Source organism: Rana temporaria, chromosome 4 (genome assembly GCF_905171775.1).
Source record: "Rana temporaria chromosome 4, aRanTem1.1, whole genome shotgun sequence".
NCBI lineage: Eukaryota > Metazoa > Chordata > Amphibia > Anura > Ranidae > Rana > Rana temporaria.
The window spans coordinates 13,892,234-13,908,048 of NC_053492.1; the positions used below are offsets into that span (position 1 = coordinate 13,892,234).

A 15,815-nucleotide genomic window follows, 5' to 3' on the forward strand; every position below is an offset into this window, starting at 1 on the left:
TAGGGATGGATCTCCGAACCTTCTCCTCAGATGATACAGCTTAGTCTCGGGTTTCTTGTAGTTGATAGTGATGTTAGGGATGGATCTCTAAGCCTTCTCCTGAGATAATACAGCTCTCAGGTTTCTTGTAGTTGATAGTGATGTAGGTCTCTGGATCTTCCTGTCTGGTGGTGATGTTAGGGATGGATCTCCGAACCTTCTCCTCAGATGATACAGCTTAGTCTCTAATTTCTTGTAGTTGGTAGTGATGTTAGGGGTGGATCTCTGGACCTTCTCCTGAGATGATACAGCTCTTAGGTTTTTTGTAGTTGGTAGTAATGTAGGTCTTTGGCTCTTCTGCTTTGGTGATGTTGGGGATGGATCTCTAAACCTTCTCCTGAGCTGATACAGCTTAGTCTCGGGTTTCTTGTAGTTGATAGTGATGTTAGGGATGGATCTCTAAACCTTCTCCTGAGATGATACAGCTCTCAGGTTTTTTTGTAGTTGATAGTGATGTAGGTCTCTGGATCTTCCTGTCTGGTGGTGATGTTAGGGATGGATCTCCGAACCTTCTCCTCAGATGATACAGCTTAGTCTCGGGTTTCTTGTAGTTGGTAGTGATGTTAGGGATGGATCTCTGAACCTTCTCCTGAGATGATACAGCTCTTAGTTTTTTTTGTAGTTGGTAGTAATGTAGGTCTTTGGATCTTCTGCTTTGGTGATGTTAGGGATGGATCTCTAAACCTTCTCCTGAGATGATACAGCTCTCAGGTTTCTTGTAGTTGATAGTGATGTAGGTCTCTGGATCTTCCTGTCTGGTGGTGATGTTAGGGATGGATCTCCGAACCTTCTCCTCAGATGATACAGCTCTCAGGTTTTTTTGTAGTTGATAGTGATGTAGGTCTCTGGATCTTCCTGTCTGGTGGTGATGTTAGGGATGGATCTCCGAACCTTCTCCTCAGATGATACAGCTTAGTCTCGGGTTTCTTGTAGTTGGTAGTGATGTTAGGGATGGATCTCTGAACCTTCTCCTGAGATGATACAGCTCTCAGGTTTCTTGTAGTTGATAGTGATGTAGGTCTCTGGATCTTCCTGTCTGGTGGTGATGTTAGGGATGGATCTCCGAACCTTCTCCTCAGATGATACAGCTTAGTCTCTAATTTCTTGTAGTTGGTAGTGATGTTAGGGGTGGATCTCTGGACCTTCTCCTGAGATGATACAGCTCTTAGGTTTTTTGTAGTTGGTAGTAATGTAGGTCTTTGGCTCTTCTGCTTTGGTGATGTTAGGGATGGATCTCTAAACCTTCTCCTGAGATGATACAGCTCTCAGGTTTCTTGTAGTTGATAGTGATGTAGGTCTCTGGATCTTCCTGTCTGGTGGTGATGTTAGGGATGGATCTCCGAACCTTCTCCTCAGATGATACAGCTCTCAGGTTTTTTTGTAGTTGATAGTGATGTAGGTCTCTGGATCTTCCTGTCTGGTGGTGATGTTAGGGATGGATCTCCGAACCTTCTCCTCAGATGATACAGCTTAGTCTCGGGTTTCTTGTAGTTGGTAGTGATGTTAGGGATGGATCTCTGAACCTTCTCCTGAGATGATACAGCTCTCAGGTTTCTTGTAGTTGATAGTGATGTAGGTCTCTGGATCTTCCTGTCTGGTGGTGATGTTAGGGATGGATCTCCGAACCTTCTCCTGAGATGATACAGCTTAGTCTCTAATTTCTTGTAGTTGGTAGTGATGTTAGGGGTGGATCTCTGGACCTTCTCCTGAGATGATACAGCTCTTAGGTTTTTTTGTAGTTGGGAGTAATGTAGGTCTTTGGCTCTTCTGCTTTGGTGATGTTAGGGATGGATCTCTAAACCTTCTCCTGAGCTGATACAGCTTAGTCTCGGGTTTCTTGTAGTTGATGGTGATGTTAGGGATGGATCTCTAAACCTTCTCCTGAGATGATACAGCTCTCAGGTTTCTTGTAGTTGATAGTGATGTAGGTCTCTGGATCTTCCTGTCTGGTGGTGATGTTAGGGATGGATCTCCGAACCTTCTCCTCAGATGATACAGCTTAGTCTCTAATTTCTTGTAGTTGGTAGTGATGTTAGGGGTGGATCTCTGGACCTTCTCCTGAGATGATACAGCTCTTAGGTTTTTTGTAGTTGGTAGTAATGTAGGTCTTTGGCTCTTCTGCTTTGGTGATGTTGGGGATGGATCTCTAAACCTTCTCCTGAGCTGATACAGCTTAGTCTCGGGTTTCTTGTAGTTGATAGTGATGTTAGGGATGGATCTCTAAACCTTCTCCTGAGATGATACAGCTCTCAGGTTTTTTTGTAGTTGATAGTGATGTAGGTCTCTGGATCTTCCTGTCTGGTGGTGATGTTAGGGATGGATCTCCGAACCTTCTCCTCAGATGATACAGCTTAGTCTCGGGTTTCTTGTAGTTGGTAGTGATGTTGGGGATGGATCTCTGAACCTTCTCCTGAGATGATACAGCTCTTAGTTTTTTTGTAGTTGGTAGTAATGTAGGTCTTTGGATCTTCTGCTTTGGTGATGTTAGGGATGGATCTCTAAACCTTCTCCTGAGATGATACAGCTCTCAGGTTTCTTGTAGTTGATAGTGATGTAGGTCTCTGGATCTTCCTGTCTGGTGGTGATGTTAGGGATGGATCTCCGAACCTTCTCCTCAGATGATACAGCTTAGTCTCTAATTTCTTGTAGTTGGTAGTGATGTTAGGGGTGGATCTCTGGACCTTCTCCTGAGATGATACAGCTCTTAGGTTTTTTGTAGTTGGTAGTAATGTAGGTCTTTGGCTCTTCTGCTTTGGTGATGTTGGGGATGGATCTCTAAACCTTCTCCTGAGCTGATACAGCTTAGTCTCGGGTTTCTTGTAGTTGATAGTGATGTTAGGGATGGATCTCTAAACCTTCTCCTGGATGATACAGCTCTCAGGTTTTTTTGTAGTTGATAGTGATGTAGGTCTCTGGATCTTCCTGTCTGGTGGTGATGTTAGGGATGGATCTCCGAACCTTCTCCTCAGATGATACAGCTTAGTCTCGGGTTTCTTGTAGTTGATAGTGATATTAGGGATGAATCTCTAAACCTTCTCCTGAGATGATACAGCTCTCAGGTTTTTTTGTAGTTGATAGTGATGTAGGTCTCTGGATCTTCCTGTCTGGTGGTGATGTTAGGGATGGATCTCCGAACCTTCTCCTCAGTTGATACAGCTTAGTCTCGGGTTTCTTGTAGTTGGTAGTGATGTTAGGGATGGATCTCTGAACCTTCTCCTGAGATGATACAGCTCTTAGTTTTTTTGTAGTTGGTAGTAATGTAGGTCTTTGGATCTTCTGCTTTGGTGATGTTAGGGATGGATCTCTGAACCTTCTCCTGAGATGATACAGCTCTTAGGTTTTTTGTAGTTGGTAGTAATGTAGGTCTTTGGCTCTTCTGCTTTGGTGATGTTGGGGATGGATCTCTAAACCTTCTCCTGAGCTGATACAGCTTAGTCTCGGGTTTCTTGTAGTTGATAGTGATGTTAGGGATGGATCTCTAAACCTTCTCCTGGATGATACAGCTCTCAGGTTTTTTTGTAGTTGATAGTGATGTAGGTCTCTGGATCTTCCTGTCTGGTGGTGATGTTAGGGATGGATCTCCGAACCTTCTCCTCAGATGATACAGCTTAGTCTCGGGTTTCTTGTAGTTGATAGTGATATTAGGGATGGATCTCTAAACCTTCTCCTGAGATGATACAGCTCTCAGGTTTTTTTGTAGTTGATAGTGATGTAGGTCTCTGGATCTTCCTGTCTGGTGGTGATGTTAGGGATAGATCTCCGAACCTTCTCCTCAGATGATACAGCTTAGTCTCGGGTTTCTTGTAGTTGGTAGTCATGTTAGGGATGGATCTCTGAACCTTCTCCTGAGATGATACAGCTCTTAGTTTTCTTGTAGTTGGTAGTAATGTAGGTCTTTGGTGATGTTAGGGATGGATCTCTGAACCTTCTCCTCTCAGGTTTCTTGTAGTTGATAGTGATGTAGGTCTCTGGATTTTCATGTCTGGTGGTGATGTTGGGAATGGGTCTCCAAACCATTTCCTCCTGTAAATACTTAATGTTTGTACAGCCCTAATCCCCCTCATATGATGATTGTCTGAGCTGTTTGGATCCATAGATCTGTCATATACTGGTAATTTCTCATGTTGAGTTTTTCTCCCATAGTTACTGGGATTCCTCATATGATGAGGATGTCATGGAAAGCAGAGTGGGCCTGAATCTCTTGTACGCTCAGGTATGTCGTCTCTGATGATTTCTGGAATAAAACTTGAGTCCTACAGCATATGAAGGACACACATTACCTAGGGCATGGGTGCTCAACCTGTGGCCCTCCAGCTGTTGCGAAACTACAAGTCCCATCATGCCTCTGCCTTTGGAAGTCATGTTTGTAACTGTCAGCCTTGCAATGCCTCATGGGGCCTGTAGTTACACAACAGCTGGAGGGCCAAAGGTTGAGCACCCATGGCCTAGGGAGTTAAGATTAGTGGCCGCACTGGGGTCCACATGTCTACGGAGTTAGGATTAGAGGCAGCTAGGGGTACACCGTGTCTGGGGGATTTGGATTAGTGGCAGCACTGGGGTACACCGTGCCTAGGAAGTTAAGAATTGTAGCAGTACTGGGTAAACATTGACTAGGGAGTTAGGATAAGTGGCAGTACTGGGTACCCCATGTTTAGGGAGTTGGGATTAGAGGCAGTTCTGGGTACTCATTGTCTAAGGAGTTAGGAGATGGCTCTGAATACAGATTGTCTAGGGCAGCGGTCTCCAAACTGCAGCCCTTTGCTTGCCCTTATCTGGCCTTTGGGGCACAATTCTCTCCACCGATGCCAGCAAAAGTGCATAATTCCTGTCACTGATGCCAGCAATGGGGCACGAATCCTTCCACTGACACAAACGACGGAGCACATTTCCTTCTATTGATACCAATGACCCTATTCTTCCCACTGACACTAACAATGTGGCAGAATTCCTTCCATTGACACCAACAATGGGGCACTATTTCTCCAACTGACACCATTGGCAATTGGGCACTATTCCTCCCACTGACACCATCAAATGGACACAAATCCTCCCACTGACACAAACATTGGAGCACGTTTCCTTCCATTGATGCCAACGATGGGCCACTATTCCTCCCACTGACACCAGAGGGGGCACAATTCCTTCCATTGATGCCAATGATTTCTCCAACTGACACCAACAATGGCAGTGGGGCACTATTCCTCCCACTGACACAAACGTTGAAGCAGAATTCCTTCCATTGACTCCAACAAAAGGGCAAAATTCCTCCCGCGGACACCGACATTGGGGCACTATTCCTGCCACTGACCTCAATGATGGTGCACTGGTTTCCCACTGACACCAAAGATAAGGCATTTTTTATTCTCACTGGATGCTAGAACATTTTCTACTCCCACAGGCCCTAGTCCAGCCCTCTCTAAAGTCTGAAGGACAGTAAACTGACCCTTTGTTAGAAAGTTTGGAAACCCCTGGTCAAGGGCAATAAGAATGCTAGCAGTACACACTATTTGTTGAGTTAGGATTGGTGTCATTACTGGGGTATATGTTGTCTAGAGTGTTAGGTGGCAGTGATCAGTTACAGATAAACAGGTGACCGATTGGCCACAGTTGTGTCTCAGGTTTATTTTCACCTACAAATCACGGTATGGGAAACGAGATGACCATGGCAGAGAAGAGATTGGCTGTAGACCGGCAGCACTGCTTAGCCTTGGGGCCAGGTTCTGAGGTGTGGGGTTCTCTGTTTGTTCCAGTTATATTATTGTTGCATTTCTCTGATTTTATCAGACGGTCAGCGATATTGAGCGCGGCTGGATACAGGTGAACAAAGAGCAACATCGACAGCTGAAATCTCTGCAGGAGAAAGTCTCCAAGAAGGAGGTATGTTCCAGAGGGTCATGTTACACCTATAGGGGGGTGTACACTTTTCCACTGTGTGATGGGGCTTTTATGTCCATGAGGGGAGGTGGTGAACTGTTGAAAGTGGCCAGTGGGTCACCGTGTGGCTTCCATCTGCTTCTCCCTCCCGCGGCTTTCAGCTGCTTTTTGAAATCTATACAGGGAGATCGGTGCTTGTAACTCGCCACACCGATCACCCCTGACTGTCCCCCGTGTCCTCCTCCTTTGTGCTACTAAGGTCCCCCTCCATGTCTCCTCCGTGTCCCCCATCGGGGCCGTCCCCCGGTGTCCCCCATCGGGGTCGTCCCTTGGGTCCTCCAGTCCCCCCTGCCCCAGGATGGAGAGCGGAGCAAAGAGCCGGAAAATCTGTCATTTACTGGCTCCTTCCTTTTCTGAATGCACAGTCGGTAATCAAACTGTGTTTACGATGCTTCAGTTTATGAATGGAGAGGAGACGCTATCTCCTCTCCATTCATCTTTAGTGCAGCTGAGGCTGCAGAGACAGCAACTGTGGAATCTGTGTCCTCGGTCATTTTCCCTGTCTCAAAGGGGAGATGTCAGGGGTCTGTTTAGACCCCTAATGTCTCATGTAAGCCCCCCCCAACAGGGTTGATTTAAAACAAAAAAAGGAACAATTTACAGTAAAATTTTAAAAATAACTGAAATAAAAAAAACTGACACTGTCCAGCAACCCTAGGCAAAACCATTCATCATGTTGAGATAGGCCAGTGGGTTATAGTATATTATTATGTGACCTCCAGCTTTATGGTCCAAACCATTCATCATCTTGAGATTGGCCATGACCTCCAGTTGCATGGTCCAAACCATTCAACATACTGCGATTGGCCAGTGGGAGGCCTCCCAGCAGTATGGTCCAAACCTTTCACCACACTGGGATTTCCCAGTGATTTGTGTGTGTGTGTGTGTGTGTTATCTTGCCATTTAATATTTTCTGACCAGGCTGCCCTCTCCCTCCTTCTTGGCACAGTTCATCCAGTTGGCACAGACATTGAAGTACTACGGGTATCTGAAGTTTGAGCCCTGTATCACCGACTTCCCGGAAAAGGGTTGCCACGTGATCGTGAGTGCCGGAAACAATGAACTCAACTTTCAAGTGAAACTCCCCAACGAGCAGATGAAGGAAGGCAGCTTCAAAGTCACCCGCATGCGTTGTTGGCGTGTCACCTCCTCGGTACGTCACTGACCTGCTGTGCCAATCGACTGACCTGCTTCTATTTTGTGTCTACAACCGTGATGGAAGAGGATAAGGTCCTCCACTCACATAGAGGGGTTGCATGACTCTTTTATACTTCCATATAATGTAGGAAATTATTAAACGCAACAGATTAAACAGAAACGCTTAGGGTAATAATGGGACTTCTTGTTCTACAATGACCATATAGGGTAATAACAGGGCTTCCTGTTCTACAACGACCAAGTAGGGTAATAACAGAAGGACTTCCTGTTCTACAACGACCAACTAGGGTAATAATGGGACTTCTGTTCTACGACGACCAAGTAGGGCAATAACGGGATTTCCTGTTCTACGACGACCAAGTAGGGTAATAACGGGACTTCCTGTTCTACGACAACCATGTAGGTTAATAATGTGACTTCTTGTTCTACAATGACCCAGTAGGGTAATAACGGGATTTCCTGTTCTACGACGACCAAGTAGGGTAATAACGGGACTTCCTGTTCTACAATGGCCATATAGGGTAATAGCGGGTCTTCCTGTTCTACGACAGCCATGTAGGGTAATGGGACTTCCTGTTCTATGATGATCAAGCAGGGTAATAACAGGACTTTCTGTTTTTACAACGGCCATGTAGGGTAATAACTGGACTTCATGTTCCACGACGACCAAGTAGGGCAATAACAGGACTTCCTGTTCTACGATGACCAAGTAGGGTAATAGCGGGACTTCCTGTTCTACGATGACCAAGTAGGGTAATAGCGGGACTTCCTGTTGTACGACGACCAAGTAGGGTAATAGCGGGACTTCCTGTTCTACGACGACCAAGTAGGGTAATAGCGGGACTTCCTGTTGTACGACGACCAAGTAGGGCAATAACAGGACTTCCTGTTCTACGACAACCAAGTAGGGTAATAACGGGACTTCATGTTCCACGACGACCAAGTAGGGCAATAACGGGACTTCCTGTTCTATGGCAACCATATGTTTTAAGATGACCATATATGGTAATAACAAGATTTCCTATTCCACGATGAGCATGTCTGGTCATAACTGAACTTCCTTACAATACGGAAATAACAAAAAGCTCAGGGTGTGTGACCTCTTATCGGCCTATAGCAGGAGATAATTTCCAATAATATGATGTTCCATCGGCATCCAGGTCCCCTTCAGCAATGGCACCGGAAGCCCCAACAAGACAGAGGCCCGTCTGGAACTGGCCTTCGAGTACTTGATGAGCAAAGACCGGCTACAGTGGATCACCATCTCCAGTCCGCAGGTGAGATCCCCACCCTGAACTGGGTAAGGGGAAGGAGTGCTATGGGGACAGTGATGGTTCCTATCCAACATAGGGTATGGTGGTGTCCCTCTTATATAGGGGATCCCCTGTATGTGATTGTATAGGGGTCCAGTAAATGAGATCATTTCTTTCCTTCTTAGGCTATAATGATGAGTATCTGCCTACAGTCAATGGTGGATGAGCTGATGGTAAAGAAATCTGGAGGCACCATTAAGAAGGTAAAGTGAGGGAACAAGATTAAGAGGAGGGGGGGGGGGGGTGTACTGTGTTTTGCTTGGATGGAAGGCTATGTACGGGGGGGTGGGGGTATTGGAGTGTTCTCCAATGTACAGTGTATACAGGGTGGAGTATTAATATGTGTACATAGGAGGATGGCTGGGGGTGTACACACTTTACTGTGTATAGGTGTTGATGTGCTCTGCACTGTGTATTATATCGGACTTTGTTCTCACCATTGGTAGATGGCTCGGAAGAGGCAGTCGTGTTTGGTGCGGCGGGTAGACAGTCAGCAGGCAGTGAAGTCTCCCCCTCTCCTGGTAAGTGTGTGTGTGTATATATATATATATATATATATATATATTATATAATCACATCTTTATATCTGTCTTCTGTCATCTCCTCCGTCCCTCTCCTGAACGTCTCTCCTCTTCCCCAGGACTCTCCGGATTCGAGTCGGGAGCCCATTGCCAAGTTATCGGTGAGTTTGTGTTCATTGTTACTAGGAATGCAGGGCAGAGAGGAGTGAACGGTCCTGGCATAATCCCTGGTAATATAGGGCCAGATTCACGAATAATTGCGGCGTTGTAACGTAACCCGTTTACGTTACACCGCCGCAAGTTTTCAGTGTAAGTGCCTGATCCTCAAAGCACTTACCTGGAAGCTTGCGGCGGTGTAGCGTAAAGTCGTCCGGCGCAAGCCCGCCCAATTCAAATGGGGCGGGCACCATTTAAATTAGGCGCGCTCCCGCGCCGGACGTTCTGCGCATGCTCCGTTCGCAATTTTCCTGACGTGCTTTGCGCGAACTTACGGCGGCCCGACGTGTTTGTGAATCGCGACGTGCGTAACGTACTTACGCCGGGGAAAAAAAAATCAAAAGCGACGCGGGAACGACGGCCATACTTTAACATGGTGGAGTAATTTTACACCATGTTAATAGCAAACCTAACTTTGCGACGGGAAAAAAAAGACTTGCGCCGACGTAACGACGGGAAAAACCTTTGTGGATCGCCGTAAATCCTCATTTGCATACCCGATGCTGGAATACGACGCGAACTCCCCCCAGCGGCGGCCGCGGTATTGCATCCTAAGATCCGACGGTGTAAGTCAATTACACCTGTCGGATCTTAGGGCTATCTATGCGGAACTGATTCTATGAATCAGCCGCATAGATGCGACAGGAGATACGACGGTGTATCAGGAGATACGCCGTCGTATCTGTTCTGTGAATCTGGCCCATAGTGCTGGCTCAGGGCACGTAGGCTGGAGGAAGTTGGGTAAGGACATGCGCGGAGAGCAATGGCCTCCACCGCCGGGCACCCAACTCACACATGCAGCCAGCTCCCTCTGCAGCAGGGCTGAGCACTGCTGAAAGAACCGAGCCCGAAGGTATCGGAGCATTTACACGAGTACCGATACTCGTGCAAATGCTTAGTATCGCACCGATGCAACCCTAATCGTTACATATAGTTGAGCCTCCACCTCAGACTCTGATAAAAGAGAGCAATAGGTGGCCCTTTTGCCAACACTATTCTCCATTTCTCTGCTCAGCTCCCCTTCTTCCCATAAAACAACACTCCAGTGTGGCAGTACTCAGTTTGGTAAGCCAGCCAATCAGGTCCTAGTCTGTCTGACTTTCATATCTCTTTGGTGGGCCACTCTGTGGTTCCCTCTGCGCTCCAGGTCTTAAATGGAGAACCCATATATGGACCCTCTGAACTCAAGGACCCCTATGGAAATTCTGTCAGAAGTCCCTTTGAGATTCAGGTTTCTATAGCAGACCCATCTGGAGTCTTGCTGAATTCCAGATCTGTATAGAGGACCTGTTTGGGGTGCCTCTTAACTCTAGGTCTTCATGGAGGACTTATCTGTGGTCCTTCTGAGCTTTAAGTTTCCATGGTGGCCCAGTCTATGGTCTCCCTGAACTCCAGGTTTCCACGGCAGATTCCTCTGTGGTCTCCCTGAACTCTAGGTTTCCACGGCAGATTCCTCTGTGGTCTCCCTGAACTCCAGCTTTCCACGGCAGATTCCTCTGTGGTCTCCCTGAACTCCAGGTTTCCACGGCAGATTCCTCTGTGGTCTCCCTGAACTCCAGCTTTCCACGGCAGATTCCTCTGTGGTCTCCCTGAACTCCAGGTTTCCACGGCAGATTCCTCTGTGGTCTCCCTGAACTCCAGGTTACCCTGGCAGATTCCTCTGTGGTCTCCCTGAACTCCAGGTTTCTACGGCAGATTCCTCTGTGGTCTCCCTGAACTCCAGGTTTCCACGGCAGATTCCTCTGTGGTCTCCCTGAACTCCAGGTTTCCACGGCAGATTCCTCTGTGGTCTCCCTGAACTCCAGGTTTCCACGGCAGATTCCTCTGTGGTCTCCCTGAACTCCAGGTTTCCACGGCAGATTCCTCTCCCTGAACTCCAGGATTCCAGGGCAGATTCCTTTGTTGTCCTACTGAATCCAGATCTGTATAGAGGGCCCATATGAGGTCCTTCTGAACTCAAGATCTTCATGGCGGACTTGCCTGTGGCCCCACCAAGCGTTGGCTGTCAATGGCGAACCCGTCTATGGTTTTGCTATATAGGGTCCCTCTGAACTCCAGGTCTTCATGAAGGACCTATCTATGGTCCTTCTGAGGTTTAGAATTTTATGGTGGATCAGTCTATGGTGTCTCTGCACTCCAGGTTTCTACTGCAAATTCTGCAGTGCTCCAGGTTTTACCAGTGACCCGTCCGTGGTCTCCCTGAGCTTTAGCTTCCATGGGAAATATGTCTTAATGTCCATCTAAGCTGTAATGTTGGCCTTCCTTCCTCAAAATTGCCTCTGCTGTGTCAGTAGAGGTATTACAGGACCATGATGCCTTAAATGGCCACATTACTCTTCAAGGGCCCCACCCCTGCAGATCTTGCTCTTATGTTTGTCTACCCTTCCCAAAATAAGGTCCGTTCTTTCAGTAGAGGTATGACGGGGGCTCTTCACTCTGTTGGCCCCTCCCCTGCAGATCTCTCTTTTATGTTTGTTTTTCCTTCCCAGAATAAGCTCCGTCTTTTCAGTAGAGATATGATAGGGGCTCTTTACTCTGTTAGCCCCTCCCCTGCAGATCTGTCTTTTTATGTTTGCGTTCCCTCCCCAGAATTAGCTGTTTTGTCAGTACTGAGTCTTAGCACCTCCCCTGCAGATCTGTCTGTTATGTTTGTCTTCTCTCACCCAGAATAAGCTGAGTTATGTCAGTAGATGTATGACAGGGGACTGTTCACGCTCCTAGCCCCTCCCCTGCAGATTTGTAATGTGTGTGTTTTCTCTCTGCAGAGTAAGCTCAGCTCGGTCAGCCTCCGAGGAATCAGTAATTCCACCTCTACCAACGACATGAGTGCAGAGGACTTCCATGGGAACTACGCCTTCGAGGGCATCGGAGATGATGACTTGTGAGGTGCCCAGGGGGGCCTCTTGCTGTCTTCCCTCCTGGGATTTGTGTCATCTTCATCCCACTCTCCAGCCAATGCCTTGCTCGGGAGCCACGTAGATGGCATTGTGCTCAGCACCAGCAGAAGGGAAGATGGCTATTCCTGGCTCCCGCCGCCAACACTATTATTCATACAGCGCTCTGCTTGCACTTATAATTCCAAGATTTGCACAGATTGGGGGGCTGCTAGGCATCCTGCCCCCCCCATCCCTCCCCTGAGCATCTGCTGCTCATCAATGATTGGTGGATTGTAATGTTCTGTTTTTGAAGGCTCTCCAAGGGGTTCTCGTGTCCCTTGTCCTCAATCGCTCAGCACTTTCCAGGGCCACCCAAGGACCAAATTAACCCATTCTATGCCCCTCTCCTGGGAAAGGATGATGCTGGTTTCCTCCATCGAGTGTGAGATGTTCCAGAAGGTTCCAGACTACAGCGAAGGCATCAACAGACCCCGTACGATTGGTGGGAAAGGATTGGTCTTAGGACAGATATCTGGACTGTGTAGCAGTGTGAGGCCACTTGTACCGGGTGAAGTAGGGTGGCATGGAGCTCCCGCTGGACTTGCCACGCCCCTTTCCAAAGAACAGGTTCCAATGATTATACACAAGGGGGAGGTACTTAAAGTGAAATTTGCTTTTACATGTCCAATCGTATATCAGAGATGCATCTTGGAACTAAGTTTGATGTTTCAGACAAACTTCCCCACTGCACTCCTAGAGCATGACTCTTGCCAAAACTTTCATTTTGTATGGAGTGGAGGAGGGTTAAAAATGTTCGTGACCTCCTCCCATTATTCTGACACGCCTCACCTGGACAGGAAGTGAGGGGGAATCTCTCTTCATCCTGACAGTAAAACTGATTCTTCCTCCCTCCATTAGAAGGTTAATTGTAGGGCTTCTTGTGGCTCCATTGGGGGATTTCCTTTCAATTTCTGTTGTGATACCTGGACAGGAAGCAGTGGGAATGTGCTCCGTTTCCTTTTATTATATTGTACATGGACAGGAAGGCGTTGGAGTTTACTCATTTACTGTTATGCCTGGACAGGAAGCAGTGGGGTTTTCCTAATTGCCTGTTCTAACACCTGGATAGGAACTTCCTCATATTCTGTCCTGTCTGATACATGGACAGGAAGAGGTTGGGAACTTCCTCATTTCCTGCCCTGTCCGATACATGGACAGGAAGAGGTGGGAACTTCCTCATGGACAGGAAGAGGTGGGAACTTCCTCATGCTGTCTGATACATGGACAGGAAGAGGTGGGAGCTTCCTCATTTCCTGTCCTATACATGGACAGGAAGAGGTTGGAACTTCCTCATTTCCTGCCCTGTCCGATACATGGACAGGAAGAGGTGGGAACTTCCTCATGGACAGGAAGAGGTGGGAACTTCCTCATGCTGTCTGATACATGGACAGGAAGAGGTGGGAGCTTCCTCATTTCCTGTCCTATACATGGACAGGAAGAGGTTGGAACTTCCTCATTTTATGTCCTGTCCGATACATGGACAGGAAGAGGTGGGAACTTCCTCATGCTGTCTGATACATGGACAGGAAGAGGTGGGAGCTTCCTCATTTCCTGTCCTATACATGGACAGGAAGAGGTGGGAACTTCCTCATTTTATGTCCTGTCCGATACATGGACAGGAATAGGTGGGAACTTCCTCATGCTGTCTGATACATGGACAGGAAGAGGTGGGAACTTCCTCATTTTCTGTCCTGTCCGATACATGGACAGGAAAAGGTGGGAACTTCCTCATGCTGTCTGATAGATGGACAGGAAGAGGGGGGGAACTTCCTAATTTCCTGTCCTATACATGGACAGGAAGAGGGGGGGAACTTCCTAATTTCCTGTCCTATACATGGACAGGAAGAGGGGGGGAACTTCCTCATTTCCTGTCCTATACATGGACAGGAAGAGGTGGGAACTTCCTCATTCCCTGTCCTGTCTGATACATGGACAGGAAGAGGTGGGAGCTTCCTCATTTCCTGTCCTATACATGGACAGGAAGAGGTGGGAACTTCCTCATTCCCTGTCCTGTCTGATACATGGACAGGAAGAGGTGGGAGCTTCCGCATTTCCTGTCCTATACATGGACAGGAAGAGGTGGGAACTTCCTCATTTCCTGTCCTGTCTGATACATGGACAGGAAGAGGGGGGGGGACTTCCTCATTTCCTGTCCTATACATGGACAGGAAGAGGGGGGGAACTTCCTCATTTCCTGTCCTATACATGGACAGGAAGAGGTGGGAACTTCCTCATTCCCTGTCCTGTCTGATACATGGACAGGAAGAGGTGGGAGCTTCCTCATTTCCTGTCCTATACATGGACAGGAAGAGGTGGGAACTTCCTCATTTCCTGTCCTGTCTGATACATGGACAGGAAGAGGTGGGAGCTTCCTCATTTCCTGTCCTGTCTGATACATGGACAGGAAGAGGTGGGAGCTTCCTCATTTCCTGTCCTATACATGGACAGGAAGAGGTGGGAACTTCCTCATTTCCTGTCCTGTCTGATACATGGACAGGAAGAGGTGGGAACTTCCTCATTTCCTCTCCTGTCTGATACATGGACAGGAAGAGGTGGGAGCTTCCTCATTTCCTTGTCCGATACATGGACAGGAAGGGGTGGGAATTTACTTTACGATCTTGTTTTTCTCCTGGACAGGAAGTGGTAGGATTTTGGAATTTCCTGGGCTTTACCTCTTGACAGGAAGCAGTGGGATTTTTGTAATTTCCTCTTCTGTCTGATACCTGAAGAGGAAGAGGTGGGAAGTTCCTAATTTCCTGTCCTCCTGACACCTGGACAGGAAGTCGTGGGATTTTCCTAGTTTCTGGTTCTGTCTGACTCTTGGACAGGAAGGAGTGAAATTTTACTTATTTATAACCTTGTTTGACTCCTGGACAGAAAGCTTTGGGATCTTCCTCATTTCCTGTTCTGACACCTGGACGGGAAGTAGGGTTGCCACCTCATCCCTTTAAATCCGAACACATATGAATTACACAGGTTCTGAGGCTGATTTAATGCAGATAATGCACCAAGTGAGTTTGATTACCACCTTAATCAGCCGCAGAACCTGTGTAATTAATATGTGTTCGGGTTTAAAGGGATGAGGTGGCAACCCTAACGGGAAGTGGTGGTATTTCTCTAGTTTCCTGTTCTGTCTGGCACCTAACCAGGAAGCATTGGGATTTTCCCCATTTCCTGTTCTGGCACCATGACAGGAAGGGGTGGGATTTTACTTATTTCCTGTCTTGACTCCTGTATAAGAAGTGGTGGGATTTTCCTTGGCTCCTGCTCTGACTGGGCACCTAAACATGAAAGACTAGCATTTACGTTGTGTTCTGTCTAACACCCATCCAAGAGACAGGAAGTGCAAATTAATGCCTGAAATGGGGACACAGCAATTTAGGTTGGGAGTCTTTAAACCTTTCCCACCCAAAGGATAATTTACCAAAAATAACGCTAGGTCTTATTTTTGGGGTAGGGCTTATTTTCGGGGAAACAGGGTAGGGTGGATTTGGGTCCTGAGTAAGTTGCCTCCATAGACTTCCTGCCTGATACCCATAACCCTCCTCTTCTTACCATACACAGCCTCATACAGATTGTGCAATGTTCCCAGAGGCCATAGACCATAGGTCTTCAAACGACGGCCCTCCAGTTGTTCGGCAACTACAATTCCCATCATGCCTAGTCATGTCTGTGAATGTCAGTGTGTTACAATGGTT

General features: G+C 47.3%; 1 protein-coding gene and 1 long non-coding RNA gene across 2 annotated transcripts in view; both read left to right on the plus strand.

Annotated features, from left to right (window-relative positions):
• The window catches only part of SNX17 (sorting nexin 17), a 34,076-nt gene extending 20,978 nt beyond the window's left edge, over positions 1-13,098 (plus strand). The window contains exons 8-15 of the mRNA XM_040347978.1: positions 4,183-4,252; positions 5,824-5,916; positions 6,923-7,126; positions 8,292-8,408; positions 8,570-8,647; positions 8,891-8,965; positions 9,085-9,126; positions 11,947-13,098. Coding sequence (XP_040203912.1) covers positions 4,183-4,252; positions 5,824-5,916; positions 6,923-7,126; positions 8,292-8,408; positions 8,570-8,647; positions 8,891-8,965; positions 9,085-9,126; positions 11,947-12,066 — 799 coding nt within the window. The 3' untranslated portion in view covers positions 12,067-13,098. The remainder of the gene's footprint in view (positions 1-4,182; positions 4,253-5,823; positions 5,917-6,922; positions 7,127-8,291; positions 8,409-8,569; positions 8,648-8,890; positions 8,966-9,084; positions 9,127-11,946) is intronic.
• Positions 13,099-13,863: 765 nt separating this feature from the next.
• Positions 13,864-14,597, plus strand: LOC120935950. The gene is made up of 2 exons (XR_005748567.1): positions 13,864-14,059; positions 14,104-14,597. It is a non-coding gene; the product is annotated as an uncharacterized LOC120935950 (long non-coding RNA).
• The last annotated feature ends 1,218 nt before the right edge of the window (positions 14,598-15,815 follow it).